The sequence below is a fragment of the Patagioenas fasciata genome, chromosome 2, assembly GCF_037038585.1.
Source record: "Patagioenas fasciata isolate bPatFas1 chromosome 2, bPatFas1.hap1, whole genome shotgun sequence".
NCBI lineage: Eukaryota > Metazoa > Chordata > Aves > Columbiformes > Columbidae > Patagioenas > Patagioenas fasciata.
The window spans coordinates 154996781-155017507 of NC_092521.1; the positions used below are offsets into that span (position 1 = coordinate 154996781).

Here is a 20727-nt window from a genome sequence, read left to right on the forward strand (position 1 = left end):
ACATTTTGAGTTTATCTACGTAAGGCTGTGATTTTTCATCACCCTCATGGCTCTGCAATAATTTCCCTGTGTAGATGCTATTACTTTAAAAGACTAAGCTCAATAAACCTATCAAAAATTTGAAAACAAACTATACTACTAAAGACCATTATCAGTATGCACACAGGAGTTATGGAAGAGTAAACACTCCTGCGCAGTCAGTAAAAGAGCAAATTTACAACAGTTTGTATCTACGTATTATTATAGACAGAAACAGTGTGGCTGAAGTTATCACTCTAAAGTGAGCATACACCTACACAGCAAGATGTTTACATGTACAGATACAATGCCAAATGAAAACTTGTTTCTTCCTTTCTGAAAAGCAATGCTCGAGGATCAAAAAGGGATTTGAGTAATTCAAATACATATGAACTGAAAAAAGTTTAACATACTTTAGTAAAATAATTAAGCTATGGTATTTTCAGAAATTACCTTAAAATATGAGACTACAAAACTATCAGTGAAAAACACCACATTGAAGTCAGGACAGGATGTCAGGTCTTTACAAACAACACATAATTAAACTAAATGGAATCATTGGTTCCACGTACCCAAACGGCAAATATCAGTGACTTAGAGAAAGTTGGGACAAAAATACATACATAGAACAAAAGGACCTACTTGCCATGACAGCATTAAACAGACAACGAGAAACATCTGGCTGTAGTTGTTTCTGGTTAGACTACAACAATCAGCTCTCAGGATAGATATGTGTTGCACAGCTAAGCGTGCTCATTAGAAGTCAGAATTTATCCATAATATTCCAGACCAATTTTCATATAGACAAAATTAAAGCAACAGAATAGACTAAAAAGAAAAAGGTAAACATTTCAGGAGGAATGTTAATCAAATAGGCAATTTCAGTTGCCTGAGGAAACTCACATTTTCCTGAGAAAGATTGCTGGTTGCTCTAAGGCCCTCATCATGGATATGGTTTTGTAGTTCCTGAATCATATGAGGTAAACCACTTGACACAGCACGAAGTAGAGTATACATATTTGCCATGTCTGTAACAGAGATACATTTTTATAGAATAGGCTTAGAAACACTAAATATCAACACTCAATATAGTATCAAAATTTCACACAGCACTTTTCAAAGACAAGACCAACTGTTTAAAATAAAAAAAAAAAAACAACATACACTGGATCACTGACACAAGAAAAAAAGGAAAGAGTAGGGCTAAAAACAGTATTTACTGAGTACTGCCATTGCAACTGCCTCACTCTTCCAATACTGCTTATTGAGGAAAGGTGGGCTAGTGTGTAACTTTTGTGCCAGTTTATTTTAACCCTTGGCCTCCTTAAATCTCCCTTAGCAGCAGCTGACTAAAATCAGTTTAGGTATCCTCTCGATTTTTTCTTTTCTTCCAGTGGTGGCTTGAGATTTTTCTTAGGTTAGAAAAGCTGTAAATAAGCAACTGCTGCATTTTTTTTTCCCCATAAAAAAGGATCCAAGCTCTGATCAAATTTGCAAAGCTCTCTGGAAAATGAACACTATTATTAGATATAATTTGAATTTGACTGTCAAAAATAATTTGTTTCACATAATCAACACTATCTTCCATGCAAGAATAAGCATTCTTTCAAGGCTAAGGGGCATGTAGTCATCATGAGTCCTAATTTTTTAATCAGGCAGGTAATACAAATATAAGAGCATCTGCTTCTGTAAAAAGGATTTGGGAAGAGAGGTGACAAAAGATTCAGGACAATAAAAAATGGCTATGAAAAGAAGCCAAAATATTTTATAAACCTGACCTGTAAAATGATGATGAAGAAATCTGTAAAGACAGAGCCATCGGTTTACAAATGAAAACACAAGCATAAAATATGATCAGTTCTACAGGACACAGGACTTCAGTGGTTTTAAGCTGACTAAGACTAGGAAAGAGAGAGAGTATTGGCCGAAAGAAGGGCTGTTAGCAGTAAAAAGAAGGTTTTGACTATATATCTGGCAGAGCGAAAATTAATTACATGGTAAAAGAAAAATGTCATCCAGGGCTTAATTGGGCTTTCTAGATAAGAAATATATTAGTTGAAAATGCTTAAGCACATAGAAGATCGCTAAAAAAAGATATGAAATTGCAACACTGATTGAATAAAACAAAAACTACTTCATGATTTTTGTGACCACTGAGACTTACCACTTCTTTTCTCTTGTCTGATAATATTGTGACATTCTGCATGTAGGAACTGCAAGTGATCGGCTACCATTCTCTGTTGGCATTCATGGATCACTTTGCTGTATGAGCTGGGATGCAAATATTTCCGACACCGCATTTCTTCATCTTTTAATCTACCTAAAACCTGCAGACAAGGTTTTAAACTGAGAGCTGATGAAATACTAACAACCAATATGGAACCACGAATATATAACAGTATATGTGTGTAGACTGCAAGAGATGAATAAATAACAAAGTTAAAAAATAACTTTGCTGTGATGCTAAAAAATTAAATTTGCTCTTCTGAATCAGGCTGTTACTGAATTAATATAATCTTCTACTCTGAGTACTGACTAGGCTTAGTCACTACTAGATGTCTAACAGCACTTGGTAGTTCTCAAAATCTCTTCTTCCCTTCAACTCTGTGACCAGTCTTCCCCAATTTCTCCTACCACACTTCTTACTCCTCCTGAGAAAGTTTTACCACAATACCTAATTATATGACTACAAGAATCACTTTATTGTTCTAAACCCACTTGTTTGTATGTAAACATCTGCTCAAAAGGTATAGGTGTACATCTGAGCTATTAAAAAAAACTCTTTATAACTTCAATGAAGGAAATAGACATTATTATAAAGTCATGTGAACACTGACATACAGTCCTCATATCCAGTGACTCCAAGTGGAGCCTAGGGAGAGTGGTGCAGCTGCAGATTGCTAATGACAGACAAAATGAACCTGCCTTTCTTTTGGTTCAACTGAATTCTTAGTCTGTTCCCAAATTTCACCTCAGGTGTGCAATCATTAGCTTATGGTCCTTGTGGTTAGAAGTGATCTCACAGCCTTGGCCTCAGCTCCTCTATCTCATCAGTGCGGACAGTATAGCACCGAGGACTGACTCCTAGTCTTGTATTAATCTTTGCTTTCTCAAGCAAGGTATAAGAATGACAAGTATTTTAACCACAACCTGACTTTATACACCACAAAGCAAAACAATAAAATCCACCTCAGAATATGTAATTTTTAACAAGGCTCTGTAACAACTCTACCACATAGTCTTCTCGACCGTTATATTGCTAAAGCTCTCAATTTATGCTACTACACACAGAAGGAAAATAAGGAAGTGAGGAAACAACACTGATCAACCTGAGAAGTATTTTGGGTTTTGTCTTTTTTTTAAAACTTTTCATGTAATAAATTTATCGTTTATTATGAATTACTTTGAAGCTGACAGTCAATCTATAAGCAAGGATTGTAGTTTGTATTCAGATTAACGATGCTATCAAAACAAGTAGTTTAAATTGCATGAAAGCATGCAACAAATAATAAATATAAGAACTGTGCAGGAAAACATGTATCATCAGTAAACTGATAATATTAGATTTTAGTTATTGCATGTGTTCAGAAGAATCCCTTACCTTCTCCATGTATTGTGAGCAATTTGACTCTTGCAATAAATTTGAAGCTTCTTGTTTATAATACTCCCCTGTTTCATTCAGAAAAGGACACTCAAAAATTTCCTGATAAAACTAAAAGGGAGAATTTTTTTAAAGGACAAATAATACATATACTAGATTAACATTCAAAAATAAAAGCATAAATCAGAAATGCATATCTACCTTTAGGGGGAATTTTTTCTTATACTGTTCAACATGAACAAAGGAGTTAATAACCCCATGGATTACTTTCTGGTTTGGGTCTTCTCCACAGCGATCACTGAAACAGGCAAAGCAAGCATTCATGAGAATATAGGTATCTAGTATATCTCATCTGATAGTTGAATGAAATAATATTAGATGAAAACATTTTCCAGCAAATTCCTCTGCTTAGACTGGCAAAATGGAAGAAGATTAATCTTAAAGTAAAAATGTACTCTTTCTTCCGTTGAGATAGCAATTCACAACTATTCAGAAGCATTTGCAGGTCATGACATTTCCAAGTGTTTGCTAAGGATGTAAAGTATTCCAAATTATATACCCTAAGCAAGTACTTCAGAAGTTACGAACAGTTCCATCATATATCTGTAGCCTTTATCAAATAGACTAACCTCACACTTCTGACCCTGCCAAAAAAAAAAAAAAAACATTTTTGCCAACATGACACCTGGAGGCACGCTATTTCCTCTCCTGAATATCTACTGGTCAACATATAGATGCCAAATGGAACAAAAAAATGTATCTGGCACATCATCATAATCTTCAATCATACATTGGAAAAGGAAAACCTTAAGTTTTCCAGTCAAGTTCTTTGTTTCAAATGAACAAGTTTAAGTGAAAAAAATATTATCTTTAGTCCCATTCAGTTGAAAACAAAAGTGATAAATATAAGTGTTGTGCATACTAAAAACATTAGTGTTCACTCCTTTGCAAAGACTGGAAATAACAGACCCACACTCAGAGCAGCAGAGACTTTCTTAAAACATGGACTGTTTTAACAAAAGACCACCTTTCATATACCGTTTACAAAGAAGTAAAAAATATTCCTTAACTCCTATGGTGTTAAGTTGGATATAATACGATTTATAAAACTATATTTACACCCAAGCATCAGCAGTTGCAATTTCAAAGGTTTTCTTTTTCAAAATACATACGTACACACATACACGTGTATATAGAATAAGAACTTCTACTTTACCCAGACTACACTGAAAAGACAATGAGTTCTCTGTTAGAAACTTATGTTGGTATAGGAGAGTCATTCACGAGTGATTAAAAATAAATAAATAAATAAATGGAAAAATTAAAAAAGTAAAGCCAGCAAAAATACCTCAAACACAAACGTTACCATATACTCATCTAGGCTGGAGTGAAATGCGGGAGAAATAATTTTGCTAATTTCATTTATGGTGGTTTGGAATTTACAAGATCTCCGGAAGATGTCCATGAGCAAGGGAGGTTTCCCAGGACAACCACACCAGCACTCATCCTGTTACACACACCACACCATATTCATATGTCCACAACACTGTTAGTTATGTGTATTGCTTTTAAATACTGTGCCCTAAGATTTAAATTTAAGCTCATGATGGGTGGAAAGAACTGGCTCTCTAACAGATCACAAGCAGTCACTTCATGGTTCATGCAGATTGGTCACCCATTACAAATGACCTGACCTAATGGGTAACTACTCCAGCAGGGACAGTTGGACTTTTTTTCTCCCCTGGAAGAAAGATTTCCTCTGGTTCTGGTGGTCGAACCAACAGAGTAAATCTGGGTTTGGCCACATGTAACCCTGGCAATGTCCCTCTGCTAGGTTGATTATACAATGGTTGATGCAGCAGCATGTCACAGAAGGGAAGAATTGTAACACCAGACCAGGGCCTGGACCCAGCTCCATCCCAGAGGGGCCACAGACCATGGCAAAGCTGCAGGTCACAGGGAGCCTGTGAACACAGCACCACGTCATGGGCTGCAGGAAGTCAGATAACTATGAGTTAAGCATGTTAAAAGCAGGGCTCTCTCAAGAGACAGCCCAGCACATGGGGTTCTGGACCTGGGAAAATAATGCTGGCTCAAACACAAGAAGCATTCCTGTTGTTACAAATGGAGACCCAGGTCTTCTCTGCTCCATTCACAGAGCTCTGTCCACAGGGATGCAGGAGGAGAGCAGCCCGCAAATGCCAGTCCAGGGGACTCAGAGGTCAATGTATCATTACGAAAAAGCTGTAAAAGTACGGGAGGCAGATGTGCCATGGAAGAGCTGCAAGGGGAGAGACAAACTTTTGAAGCAGAGGCCAGACAGCATGAAGGCAATAGGCAAAAAGGAACAACATGGAACCAGCCTTGCCTCCCTTTTGGGCAGCTGGTAGTATACAATGAGAGAAAAAAAATCTAGATCTGCTTCTGAACACAGAGATAGTAAGGATGTGGTTGCCAATCAAATGACAAATCTGGAACAACTACCAGGATCATGTAAGGATGTTTTTGCCCACACTCCCCATTTCCCCTCCCACCCCCTTAACAGAAGGTCAACATAGGTTTCCTCTGTAGGTAGTATACATTTCCAGCAAGGTTATCACAAAATTTATTGACAGAACCATGTTGCAAACTTCATCATGAACCTTTCTGAAAAGCTACACTGTTTCCAAAATAAATAGCGTATGTCACAAAACCATCATTCTTTCCACTTTGGCAGCATCTTCAGGTTTTAATTTACAGCAAAGGCACTCTGCACCCTAGACCTTGTAACACAAATGGTTAGTTTCAACAAAATTTGACAGAAATTTTACAAGTTACAAGAGTTTCAAGGATGATTTTCATGAAAGCTGTAGTAAAGAGTATCTGCTAAATTAAAATGAGTGAAACTGGTGACCCCACCAAGGCAAAAGTCTATTAAGTGTACATTTTCCTTGGCAGCAGTCAGCAAGCAATACGGATGCTACAGGTACAGGGCAGCTGCCACATGGTTTGAAACAGGGATGTCACAGGACATCTTGGGATGGTAGAAGGGAATGATGATGTTTGGTGGGGAATGTGGACAGAAAGCACTAAAAACACAAATTCCACTAATTCTGCTGCTGTAGAGTTTCTTTTTTTCAAAACAAATGGAGAAAACTACAAGACACAAGCTTAAGAACATTCTGCTGTTTTATATTAACTCCATATTGTTCCCATCTTAAGAGTAAAGCTAACAGTGGAAGTTTAACATATATTGTACGGAGTACTACTACAGCCCCATAGAACACAAAGTTTTAGGTGTAATAATAAATACTGTATTAATTAAAAGAAGATTCCATCATTCAAAAAAGCACTCTGCTGTGTCAGGCCAATGATGTATAGAGATCAATTAACTACGGAATTCACTGTGAACTAGAAGAGCCTGTTTCAAACCCTTTTAAAAAAGTTATTAACTTCCAATAGCTTTCCTTTCAAACAAATGACATAAATAATGTATCAGCTTAGACAAGAATAGGTTCAGTTAGTTAGAAAGTGTTAGTTATCTTTAGTAGAGAAGCCTCTCCTGGTTAGTCTGTACTAATCACACTGTCATTTGAGATAGCACCTGAATGACTTCCAAATTATTTCTGTTTAAGAATTTCATAGATGAATTTTCTCACAATTCAAGATCTTGTCGGCTTCCTGTTGTGTTGGAACAAAAATGCGTAAGTTGATATTCAGCTTGCCTTGTAGGAAGAGTGCTTGGGCTAGAGGGAGGGGGAAGAAAGTGTGTTATATTCAGAACTCTATAATACGAAGAGGAGTGCAGTCAGACAAGACAGGCTTAAGTGATTTAACAATTCTCTGCTGCTCAAGGGAACTAATTCCGCTCCCTTTTGCTCAGCCACAGGCCTCTGGTATCTCTCTTGTGTTGCTTTGGCACTCATCTAATTCTTTGCTGAACTGACTCATCATGTCAATCTGGAGAAATATTAGCCAAGATGGTTTTCTGTCATATTAGTGGTTGAGTTGGTTCTCTAAGGGACTAGATGAGCACCAAACTCACAAGAAAGGTAGAAGAGCACAACCTGATCCTTTTTGGCATCAGCAAACTCTTAGATCAATTTAGCCATCTTGTTGAGCTGAACCACAAGTCACTGCTGCTATTTCTTTATTTTCATGGACCGAAAAAGTTTTATTAATTTTAATTATTTAATAATAATTTTATTATTATTATTTAATGTATTGCACAAGTTCATAGCTTCTAAAACACCAATGTGCTCAAGATTTTAGTCAGAAATATTTTTAAAATTCCAGTTAAATACACTAATAAAACCCCTAAGCAAACTTGGTGGCTCTGCTCCCCCTACTTTTTCCAGTACATTAATAAACATACTTTTATATGTAATCAGTTGACTACAATGTTGGTTATCAACTCCATATATGGTTGCATACTACTCAAAATCTTCTGGTTATAAATAGGTCAACTCTTCCATCTATTTATATTTTAATTTTTTTTGGTAAAATATTTTAATACATTGAACCACACACACATTTAAGTACCACCCTTAAGAAGGCATCTAATAGAGAAGTTTAAGTATGTACAAGTATTAGTAATTTTACTAAATTTTTTAGGTAATATTTTTCCCATGCATATTCTTGCAGCTCTCACAGATACAACTTGTTGATCTCCACTTCTTTAACGACCTTGTTTAATCCCTGAATTGCTGAACTCAATGCTAAAAGACATTTAACAGCCATTTGCAGCAAAGTCTTTAAAACTGCCTCTTAAAAACTGTATTAACCACTGGAATTACAGCAAGGAACAGCAACAAGTCCACAGTTACATGCCAAGGCCATTCTCACAATGCCCACAGCAAGTCCTGCATTTCATCAAACTGGGAAGAGCGGCTATAATAAGTTCTCTCTTATTTAGTCCATTACATGATATGCTGATCACAAAGTGGCTACAACAAACCTAACATGAATTGTTAGATATATATTTCGAGAAAGAGAGCTGAATTAACTTATTTGAGATAACACAGAAGAATCCTTAATAGTGGGGGCGAGGGGGGGCGGGGGAAGAAAAACAGATTTGATCATTAGAGGCAACGACTCAAGTTTTATTTAAAAGTTTCCAAATGGTTTGATAACAACATCAACTTGTCACAGGTTCAAGATCTAATGCCCCATGGAGCCAGTGACAGTCTTGATCTAAATACCCTAGTGAGGTCTGCAGTCAGCCTCAAGGCAAACACCATTACTTTTAAGAGTCATCAGATGTCTGTTGAAAAAGGTTTTAACACAGATTTCCACTCCCATCCCCCAGTGAAATATACAGATGGACTAAAATGAGTCTTCAGTGTCACTGTGCTTGATGTAACAAAACAGAATTTTCTTCACCATGAATTATGGAATCTTCACTTAGTAAAAATAAATTGTTATAGTAAACACATGGAAAAAACAGTATTAGCACTGATTACAAAGGAAGCATGGTTCAACAACTGAAAGCAAATAAACACTTCTTGACTTCAGAAATATCATCTGAGAGGGCCATCATGACAGTTACTTAGTTGCAAACATTTAATTCAGGACAGAAAAAAAAAATTAATAGTATTAAATTCAGTTTTTTTAATGCCTTATAAATACAGTATTTTTTCTGACCAAGTACATGTCCAAGGCACCTCAATCAGCCAAATTACCTCTTTCTCAGTTTACCTACACTAGCCTGGTCACCCGAGTCTGGCACACAATCACTTAAAAAACCCCGATCATCAGGCAACTCCGAAGGCACCTTAAACAGCAGTAGGAGTGCAGAAACTGATGGAACTTACAACTACACACAAGGTCTGTACCTCATTCAAAATTTCTGTTTATTCACAAATAAGAAGATCCTTTAGGGGTTAAATAGTAGAAAGGTTTTAAATCAAAATTAGAAACCCCCAAGCCCTGTAAGTACCAGGGTCTTTGTTTAAAAGTAAGAACAGTATTCAGAAATAAAAGAATAAATTCCCTCAAAGTGCAGCAAAATAATTATTTCAATTTCATTCAAGTATAGCACCAAAAATGTGAAGTTACTCATCTGAACAAAAGAAACCCAGAAGCTTATTATTCCTGGCAGATAAGCAAGAACTGGTTTGCGTGCCATACAAAACAACACAGCTTTTCTGGCTTCGGTAAATCTTTGCCTAAGTCCTGGTCCTTAAGTTTACTGATAGCACAGAAGCCAGAAGCAGTCAGCATCAGGTAGAGAAAAAGGCAAAAGGCATCCCATGGGACCTGCAGAATTATTCTAACTACTCCTCAATCCCATTGATAAGAAGTGTTGCTGAAACAGAAAAGACCATCACCCACAGGTTACAGTGAATTAGCTATTTTCTTTTCAGGGTCTTTTTCTACACATGCAGACCACAAATATGTAGCTACAATGAGAGAACTTATAGAACATCATTATTAGATAACAAGCCACCTTAAAAAAACCCAAAGAATTTGGTCAAAGTACCCAGACTTTTCGAAGTAAACAAGTGCAATAAACCCACATCGTGTAAAAGTAAAAAATAATCAAACACTCACTTTTTGATTTCTCGGAGGAGCATCCGAATAAGGATAGCCTGCAGTGGCTCAATCATTAATTTTCTCCACATATCAAGAGCTAGCTGTCAGGACACAACACAAATTTACATCAATAACAAATACCAAAAAATCCCCAAAACACTACCAAAGATGATGCAATTCCCCATTCAGGATTTTTAAAATTAAATTGTTAGATACTCTCTTATTTCTCCTTTTAAAATTCTTTTGTTTGCCTCCCTCACACACACCATTTGTCAAAATATTAATATATTATGTTAGCATTTTTCTTCTAGAACATCGGACTGCACATGGATGAAGATGACACAGATCCGCACGCTTATCGATGTCAGACAGAGCATTTCTAGTCAGGCATGTTTAAACACATGCTTCCCGGTCTATGTGCTTCCTACACACCTCATAGGACTGATTTGTTCCTTGGTTCCATTCTGTCAAGGATTCTCAAACGCACATAAGGACTCTAAGCAGGTCAGTTATGAGGGAAAGTTTTGAGTGTAAATACAAAAAAAACCCGTGCACAGTAATAGGTAAGTGACATGCCTTTCTACCTGGTGTTTGAATGTGTGCAGACACCAGTGTTTCTAAAAATGATGGCAAAATAAGCCTCAGCTGACAACAGGGAATGTCTCTTGTTTACCTCCTGTCAGAGGTCAAAGATACAGAAGCCTTACATCCAGCACACAGAAAGCATCTCCAAACTGTGTACAGTTCAGAATATTAGAATGTCCTTCAACTCCTGTCCCTGCATATGACAACCCCACAGTTCACACTGTGTGTCTGAGGGTGTTGTCCAGTCTCTTCTTGAACACTGTCAGGTCTGGGGCTGTGACACCTCCCTGGGAGCCTGTTCCAGTGCTCCAGCACCCTCTGGGTGAAGAACCTTTTCCTCATGTCCAACCTAAACCTCCCCTGGCACATCTTCCTGCCATTCCCTCGGGTTCTGTCATTGATCACGAGAGAGGAGAAATCAGTGCCTGCTCCTCTGCCTCCTCTTGTGAGGAAGCTGTAGCTGCAATGAGTTCTCCTCTTAGTCTGTTCTTCTCCAAGCTGAACAAACCCAGTGACTTCAGCTGCTCCTTGCATGGCTTCCTCTCCAAACCCTTCACCAACTTCGTAGCCTCTTCTGGACACTCTCCAGTATCTTTTTTATCCTGTGTCACCCAGACCTGCACACAGTGCTCCAGGTGAGGCCGCACCAGTGCAGAGTGGAGCGGGACAATCCCCTCCCTGCCCGGCTGGCCATGCTGTGCTGGAGGCACTCAGGACACGGGTCCCTCTTGGCTGTGAGGGACACTGTTGGTTCATGTCCAACTTGCCATCAACCAGAACCCCCACATCCCTCTCTGTAGAGCTGCTTTCCAGCATCTCGTCCCCCAGTCTGTATTTACAGCCAGGGTTGCTGTGTCCCAGGTGCAAAATCCGGCACTTGCTTTTGTTGGGTGGTTGGTGATTGCCCAGTTCTCCAATTTGTTCAGATCCCTCTGCAGGGCTTCTCTGTCCTCAAGAATATCAACAGCTCACCCCAGTTTTGTGTCATCAGCAAACTTGCTAAGCAATCTCTCAAGTCCTGTGTCCAAGTCATGTATGAAGACACTGAAGAGTGCTGGCCGTAAGATGGTTCCCTGTGGAACCCCTTAGTGACTGGTTGCCAGCCCAACATGACTTGATTTAACAGAACCCTTTGAGCCCAGCTCATCAGCCAATTGCTCACCCACTGCATTGTGTGTTTACCCAGCTGCATGTTGGACACCTTGTCCAGGAGGATACTGTGAGAGACAGTATCAAAGGGTTTACTGAAATCCAAAAAGATCATGTCAACAGGCTTCCCTTGGTCAAATATGTGGGTAACCTTGTCGTAGAATGAAATTAAGTTGGTCAGGCAAGACTTTCCCCTCATGAACCCATGCTGGCTGGGACCAACGACTGCATTGTCATTCAGATGTTTTTCAATAACTCCCAGAACAATCTTCTCCATGATTTTACCAGGAACAGAAGTGAGGTTGACAGGTCTGTAGTTGCCAGGGCCATCCCTGTTGCCCTTCTTGTAGATTGGGACAATGTTTGCCAGCTTCCAGTCTTCGGGAATCTCTTCAGATTCCCAAGAGCATAGAAAAATCACAGAGAGAGGTCTTGCTATGATGTCAGCCAGCTCTTTAAGCACCCTTGGATGAATCCCATCAGGCCCCACCGACTTGTAGGGATCTATCTGGAGTAGCAGATCCCATACAAGTTCTGGATTGACTGGGAGTTTATCGTTCTCACAGTCATGGTTTTCCAGCCCAGGGCTATGGGGCCCCAAAGTCCATCATCAGCATTGAACACTGAAGCGAAGAAAGCATTAAACGTCTCAGCTTTGTCTATGTCCCTGTTAATAAGGTGACCATGCTCATTAATTAATGGGGCAATGTTATTTCTAGCTTGCCTTTTGCCATTAATATATTTTTAAAAGCCTTTTTTATTGTCCCTCACAGTATTGGCCAGTTTCAATTCTAGCTGAGCTCAGGCAGCACGAATTTCCTCCCTACAATGGCAAGCAGCATCTCTGCAGTCCTCCCACGCTGCCTGATCTTGCTTCCACTGACCATGCAATTTCTTTTTCCACTGTATTTCAAGGAGAAGATCCCTGCTCAACCAAGCTGGCTTTTTACCTCACCTGCTAGATTTTCGGCATTTTGGAATAGCCTGGTCCTGTGCTCTTAGTAGATGGTACTTAAAAAATGACCAACACTGATGGACCCCAACACCTTCAAAAGTTTCTTCCCAAGAAATCTTACTAATTATTTCTCCGAACAGTCTGAAGTCTGCTCTCCTCATATCTAGTGTTAAGGTATTGCTTGAAGTTTTCCTCCCATTAGCAAAGATTTTAAACCTGATTTCTTCATGGTGGCTGTGGCCAAGGGAGCCATCGGTCGCCACATCTCCTGTTAGTGAGCAGCAAATCTAGGAAGGCACCTTTCTTGGTCGGTTGCCTTAGTACCTGCACCAAGTTATTATCCAGATGCTTCAGCAATCTTCCGGACCTTTTCCTGCCAGCTGTATGGTATTCCCAGTTGACATCCAGCAAGTTAAAATCCCCCATAAGGACAGACAGATGATTTGGAGGTTTCAATTAGTTCCTTAAAGAATAACTCAGTGTTGTCATTCTGGCTGAGTGGCCTATAGTAGATAGCCACAACAACATCTGCTTTATTTGTCTGACCCTTAATCATTACCCAGGGGCTTTCAACTTTGCCGTCACCAACTGCCACCTCCAAGCACTCCAGCCCCTCTGATACATACGGTGCCACGCTCCCGCCTTTCCTACCCTTTCTGTCCCTTCTGAACAGCCTGTAGTCGTCCATCATGGCGCATCAGTCAGAGGATTCATCCCACCAGGTTTCACTAATGCCAGTTATATCATATCCCTGGGACCGGGCCACGGTTTCTAGTCCATCTTGCTTTTTCCTCATGCTGTGCGCATTAGCGTAGAAGCACTTCCAGTGTTGTTGATTGTGCCCTTCACCTCGTGGCGCAGTCTGAGGAATCTCCCTGCCAAACACCTCCTCAAGCTTTGGTGTGCCATCCTACTGCTCATCACTGATCTGCCTGCTACCACCTCCTTCCCCCTTCCAATCTAGTTTAAAGCCCTATCAATCAGCCTTGCAGGACCCTGAGCAAACACCCTTTTCCCCTTCTGTAAGAGATGCATTCCATTGGGTGTTAAGAGACCTGACAAAGGACTGACTTTCCCATGGTCAGAAAAACCAAAGTTCCATCAATGACACCAGTAGCTTAGCCATGTGTTGATTTGCTGGGCCTGCTTAAGCAGAGTCACTGGCAAGCTAATGCTTGACTTAAATGGAATTCAAATCATCTTCATATGAGGGGTAGGTCACCCTATTCCTAATACATCAGAGGGATTAATCAAACAGACTCAAATATCTCAAACTCTCTTGGGTGAAGTAATTGCTCTCAAAACATACAGGTTTTAAAAACACAACGACAGTTGTTCAAAGGAGTTTTTACAAGCAAGTCAAAATCAGATTAAAGCCCAAAGGGGATAATGCGATCCCTCACATGGGGGAAACACCCACACACATTTGAGACCTCTAAAATCACCTACCAGTGAGTAGTAGACTTGGAAAAAATTAAATGTCCAAAATCAGTGAGGACAGAAGGAATATTGCTGCTAAGAAACCTTTGACACAGCTAACAGGTCCTCAGCTGTAAAAATGAAAATACTGAAAGTAGGCAGCCAGCTTTCGACTAGGTATATGATCTGACCATTTTGTGAAACTGATCTTCCTTTACAAGAGCAGACAAATGAACTTGCTCTGTCACAGCTATCCAGCTCCTGTGCTGTAATACAGGATACAAAAGTCTGGGAGGTAAAGCTGACCCAATGGCATCATAAGCAGGTTCAAAGAAGTAAAGGTTTGCTTATAAATCAAAAGAGATATAACACCTCAAAATCCAAGTTGTCTTAGAAGTGATTTTCAGTGTCTTGCCTTGTGGAGAGTAGTAGTAGAACTATCAGAGGGAAACAGTTTCCCTAAGCCATCAGGAACTCATCCAGCACAGAGTGCTGAAAGAAGCTACTTGTGGAGAACAAAAATAGAATGACACAGTTTGTGACTATGAGGTAAACGGGATGACCTCAGGTCACACTATATAGCAATGCAGTCTCTGAAATGCAGTCTCTAGCATGGTCCCTCTCACACATGATCTACAATCTAAACTTTAAGCTGCCTATTGGAATTTTCTTGTCAGGTAAACTACAGACAGGTCAATTCCAGCAACCTGATCAAGATACTTCTTAACCTTGAAGAGAGGAACTGATCTTACTTCTCCACCTAGATCACCAATACAATACAGCAGATTCCTCCATTTTCCAGAATCTGTTGCCTCATGATGGGAGAAAAAACAAACCAACCAAACAGGATGTACATCTTAACTGCCTTCTAGCTCAGGGCTTCCATAGCGACATCAAGAAACCAGAAGTCTGAAACTGATGACAGGAGCTCAACTCTAGAAAAAGCAGTATCCTTCACTGTGCATTCATAACATACAGACCAAAAAAACCCAAAAAAACTCTTGCAAGAACTTGTGTATGTCTTTCATTGAATGATCTCATCCTGTATTCTTCCTAGTACAACAATTACTGAATGTCTGGAATGCTTATTGGGATGATAAACTGTTTGAAGCAATGCCCATACACATCACATACACAGCTCTGGTGTCTTGTATGTACCTACTGTTACACACCCCAGAAAAACTAAGCAAACACGTGCTCATTTAAGATTACTGAAAAGCTCTCAAAGTTTCATTAGCACTCAGGAGTGACACTGAGACAAATTTCAGTACCTAAAAGTACAGCTCTGCTTCTACAAATACTATTTCTGTAACTTCATGCTGAGACTGATTAGAACTACTAATAAAATAAGCATGTTTGCTCTTGGGTAGATAAAGGACGTATCATCTCAGTTATCTAAAAAGGGGTAAACAATAACTCCCTCCATTATAAAGTGATGAACAGCTGAAATAAAGATTTTTGTCAAACTCCTTAGTGCAAGTCAAAGAATGAAAGATGGAATCGTAAACAGGAATCATAATGAAAGAGAAAACACTTTCAAAGCAAAGACGTGATAAACTTGGTGCATGCCTTGTAGGTCAATAAATGTGAACTACTTTTATTTCTGGGACAATGAATTCATCAAAACAGTACCAGAATTTAATGCATTAAACTACTTGCATGTAAGACTCAAGTCTCCATCCCTTTTCAGGGCAAAGGAGTAACCACCATAAACCTAATCCTACATCAGTAAAAAACAGAGATGAATTCTGCTGCTTCAAGATCCAAAATTTACCTCCCACTACTACACAAAGACAGTATTTGGCAAATACAAATGGAAGGAGTCTTGGGGAGTGAGATAATGAAAATCTCATTAGTAGAATTCCAGACATCATGATCTGAAGATCTTAATCTAAAATCAAAGGCTGTCAGCTACAATTTAAGAATCTTGACCCTCCCCATAACCTGCTCAAATGATGAGCTAGGGATGTACCGTCCTAAGGACAACTGCTGGGAAGCTTGAAGAAAAGTGTACAACATTGTCCTGACTCGCTTACAATTCCTTAAACACGAGGAAGACAGAATACCCAAAAAAACCCCCGAATTATCAGGTCTGCTGTTTATTCTTCTTTGGTAAACATACCCTATGGCATCAAGCTCTGAAAACAATTTGCCACTATCATCCTTTGGGTGACAGCTCAGAATGGAGCAGCACACTGAAACAGGGGGAGAATTCACTAACATCAGCATCACCCAGTCCCAAGCACAAGCCCAGATCTACTCCCAGCCCCACAGCAGCTGAACTAACAGACATTCACACAGTGCTAAGGAGCACCGCTGCCTATTGTTGGGACAGACTTGGTTAGATCTTAGCCTGAGAAAATGAGGAATAACATTTATGCCATTTTCAAGATACCACAAACAGTGGAGCAGTATCCACTTCCAAGCTCAGAAAAGCCTTCACAGATGCCCCAGGCTAGCCAGCCTTGGAAACAGTATAGGTAAGCAAGAGAAGAATTTCCTTTTGTGAAATGCCCTGACTTCAACTGTATCATGTTTCTGGTGCTTTTCTAACTGCCCCCAACCTGTCAGAGGATTGGCAATTTCATCGGGCAGTGACATCTTCATCAGCTGGATAGCTGGGCCAGAAGCACAGAAGATGCTTCTTCAGGTATCACAGTCTCTTCTTACTCTTAACTAAAGGCAGCAGAGATCTCCTACTTAAAACAATGAAACCAAAGAGCTAGAACACTAACCACTGACAAGGTCTGACATTAAGAAACACAAAAACAACTAAAAAATAAAACAAAACAAAACAAACAAACCAACCACACACTCATTTTCTCTAGCTTTCCAAACCAAAAGACGCGTTCGCTTTCCTTTTAGATAAAAAGGCAAATGTAAAAGAAAAAACAATACACCACTAGAGAATAAAATGAACTATCCATCTAGCAGTGTGTATATATACAAACACAAGGCAGAGAGATACACGCACAAGCATTCAAAAGAAAACTTACTCAACCATATTCAGGATTGTGGTTTTGTTGTGACTGAGACTGAAAAGGTGTTTTTGAAATCTTCTTCACAATGTATTGAAACACTTTCTAGCGAAAAATTTGTTATTTCTTTTTACTGTAAAATAGTCTTTTCATTTTACTTTCTTATATTTCATGGTAAGAGTAGTCATGAAGTGACAGAAACAATGTATACTTCACTTCTGCATAGCTAAAGTGCACAGAGTGGTCTCTCAGAACATACAGTCCTCCTGCTAACAATTTTTTTCATTTGTAGGTATTTAAAAATCACTCTCAGCCTCCTCAACTTACATTACTGTGTCAATGTCCTTGTGCTTACCTCAGATTACCTTTTTTATTTAAAGACAAGCCCACCCTACATCATACTTTTGTGCACAGAATATCTACCTTTTCTTTCAAACTCTCTATCCAAGTTGCTACAATAGAAGTACAAAACAACTTGCATTAGAAAATAAGATGTGCAGTATCACAGAAGACTAATGTCAAAAAAAGCTGCTATACTTTGTGACTTCAAGAAATACAAGCCTAAAGGAAGTAATATTTCAAGGGTTGCTGATAAGGATGCACATCCCATAAGTCAGAGGGGCAAGGAGGAGCTTCCCCGCATCCCAGTCACTGTATTTTCCTCATTTTACAAAGGGTTCAGCACTTACATATTCCACCGTATTTAACTGTTCATATTCTGTGACACAGACAAAATTTAAAAGGACAAAGCTGGACTTGTAGAGCTTCTGAATACAGTTTATATCCAATACCACTTTCAGAGGTACTTACCTCTCCTATTTCCATCAATGGTTCATTCATATCCACGCCTCCATAACCATACTGAAGATCAGCTTCAGTCAATTTGTTCTTCTTAATAAACTGTGTGTTGAGGTACCTACAAAAATAAAGATACAACAACGAAAACAGGCAAAATTTAATTCGGCGCTTTTGTTTGTTTGATTGATTTTTGTTGTTTGATTTTTTTTTTAAATGAATTTGAGACTGTGGAATGTCTTCCACATCACAAAAGATAACCTCTTCTAACCAATGCCATTGCTATCTGCAGGAAATTCTTAAAAAAGAAATTACTTCAGTTTAAAAGACCTTACATCATATAAAACCAGTACAGTGTTAGTAGCTGAGATAGCAAACAACAGCCTGATATATCAGTCAGCATTTTCTTGGTGTGCCATATACTTGTGTAAGAATCCAACCTCTCAATATACACTGCCATATTACATGATAGAAAAACACCCCTGAGTATCAGATATTTTTAAGTAATATGTATTTTCTTCTACCTGCACTGTTTATTATTTCGTATTTCTCTCAGACTAAAACACAAAAATAGTGTCAGTTTTTACAGGCACAGTTTTTGTCAGTTATGATCCTTCACTCAGGTCACGATAACTAGCAAATGGCTGTATTACAAATTTTATTTTGCAGAAATTATTTTAATTAACAGTTATAAAGGAGAAATGTTATAAATGCTTCTTTAAAATTTTAGTATTTAATATTTACTATTCTACACATAGTTTTTTTAAATAACAGAAAATGGCTTCTGTGTAATACGTGATAAAACATCCCTCTTAATTCTCTGTATTCCCTTAAAAGAAATATAATAACATTTTTGAAGTGAACCATTCTCTTCCTTTACAGACATCTGGGAAATAAATTCCAATAATTTCATAAGTACACTTATAATATTTGTTATGTTAGTGCTTAAATGAGGTAACTGAGAATTTTTGTTCTAAATTCTGATCCAACTAGCAGTTTTGAGATGCCCAGTTTCAGACACTGAAGAGCTTTAAGAGATTCAGGCTTCAGAGGCTGCACCAGACTAGCGGTGCCTGAACACTTTGGGCAGGAAGGCAAACGACAAGCAAACAAGAAAAGGAGAAACACACTGTGGAAACCTGTGAACTTGCAAGAATTTAGGACACCATAGAGACCAAAGAAGGAACTTGTGATAGTGCAGTGGTGAGAAACCGGAATACAGTGGCCTAACCTGCTTTCGGACTCCAGAGTCTTATAAATGACTGTAAACCGCTCTGCTACAGTCAACAACCAGCACAAATTGTAAATGCAAGTCCGTGTAGAAGGCTACAGGCCTGACATTTCATACAAAACTTGTGTGGTCACCCAGGATAACTGGAACACAAGCCTGAAGCAGGCACACTCCTTGATATTTCCCACACCCCCACATGAACAAAGCCAGCAGCTGCCATGCTGCTTTTTCCCCGCTAAGCTTGCTAAAAAGGAAAGCCCTAGGCTCATTCACACCATCTCTCTTCCATCCGTACACAGCTTCTCAACAAATCCAGATTGGATAACTGATAGAATCAGAAGTAAATAAACAAGTTTAACCTAGCTAGGTAGCCCTGCAAAGATCTACTTGATTCATGCAAGAAGGGGGTGGCAAAAAGTGGGCAGGCAGAACCACTCGTGGCAAGAGTGTCTCTGCCTCAAAAGCAAAACCAAATTTGGCCACATCTGTTCTCCCCTTCTCCTACTTTTACCATCAACTTCCAGAACCAAGCATAAGCAAATAATTGCAAAGGACATGCAAACAGTATAATCTCGAATCAACTTCTCCACTTCTCCATTTTCCACCTTGAATAACTACTTCAAATACTTCATCTGCATTTCTTACTTTTAGGAGACAATCCATAAGGTTCACCTGTAACTTACTGAGGAGACAAGGATTGGGCATGAATTGATAATATCAGAAATCACCCACAGACTCTTGCTTCTTTTGAGATCAAACCTGCAGGTGAAAATTTGAAATGCCTGATCACACAGCTCATGCCCAATTACTTGAGAGCACACCTGTGCAGGCTTATGCTCTACTGCCTGATGAGGGAAATGGCAAACAAGATGAGAAAATTGGGGTTTGTTTCCTTTCATGGTATTTGCAAAGCAACATACATTTTGGTACCCAAACCTCAAAAAACACCCACCAAGCTTCCACTCCAGAAAGAAGTTTAAAAGTTTGGAACTTAGAAGTGTGTTTCAAGACTCATTCAAAACAAATATCTGCTTTACAGTGGAATGCTGAAAGGCATTGTTCCATCTAAATTAACAGTATCAGGAAAACATCTGGTACGTAAGTATTTTTGTGGGCAATTTTTTTCAAATATACAGGATTTGGTAATTCAGCAAAATAAAAGGATAAGTTATTTCAGAAAGAATTTAGAAAAAAAAAAACAACACACTGCAAAAACTATTTAGAAGTGTAGCTAATTATTGGGACATGTTACCTAGTAACTTTCATGTATTTGGTACTTTTAGATCAACCAAGGACAGTCTAACCACAGACTACTATTCTAGACACAGTGACCACGTTTCCAAAGCAATGTTTCCATGTGTCAATAGCCCACAGTGTCCTTGGGCTACAGACTTTGCAAAGCCTTGTCAGAGGGATTAAATCTAGATTGTTTTTCTTTTAAAGTTTTATTTGCTTTTAGTAGTTTGAATTACACACTCCTGGA

At 38.9% G+C, this 20727-nt stretch overlaps 1 protein-coding gene across 3 annotated transcripts in view; it reads right to left on the reverse strand.

The window, feature by feature from the left end:
• Positions 1 to 20727, reverse strand: part of CUL2 (cullin 2) — a 49535-nt gene that overhangs the window by 16795 nt on the left and 12013 nt on the right. For 2 of the 3 annotated variants that reach the window (XM_065831956.2, XM_065831955.2), the window contains exons 5-11: positions 18029 to 18134; positions 10151 to 10233; positions 7258 to 7344; positions 3821 to 3917; positions 3620 to 3730; positions 2183 to 2345; positions 922 to 1046 (exon numbers count right to left, since the gene is read on the reverse strand). In XM_065831956.2, the coding sequence (XP_065688028.1) occupies positions 922 to 1046; positions 2183 to 2345; positions 3620 to 3730; positions 3821 to 3917; positions 7258 to 7344; positions 10151 to 10233; positions 18029 to 18134 (772 nt within the window). The remainder of the gene's footprint in view (positions 1 to 921; positions 1047 to 2182; positions 2346 to 3619; positions 3731 to 3820; positions 3918 to 7257; positions 7345 to 10150; positions 10234 to 18028; positions 18135 to 20727) is intronic. The other variant, XM_065831957.2, reaches the window with a different exon arrangement.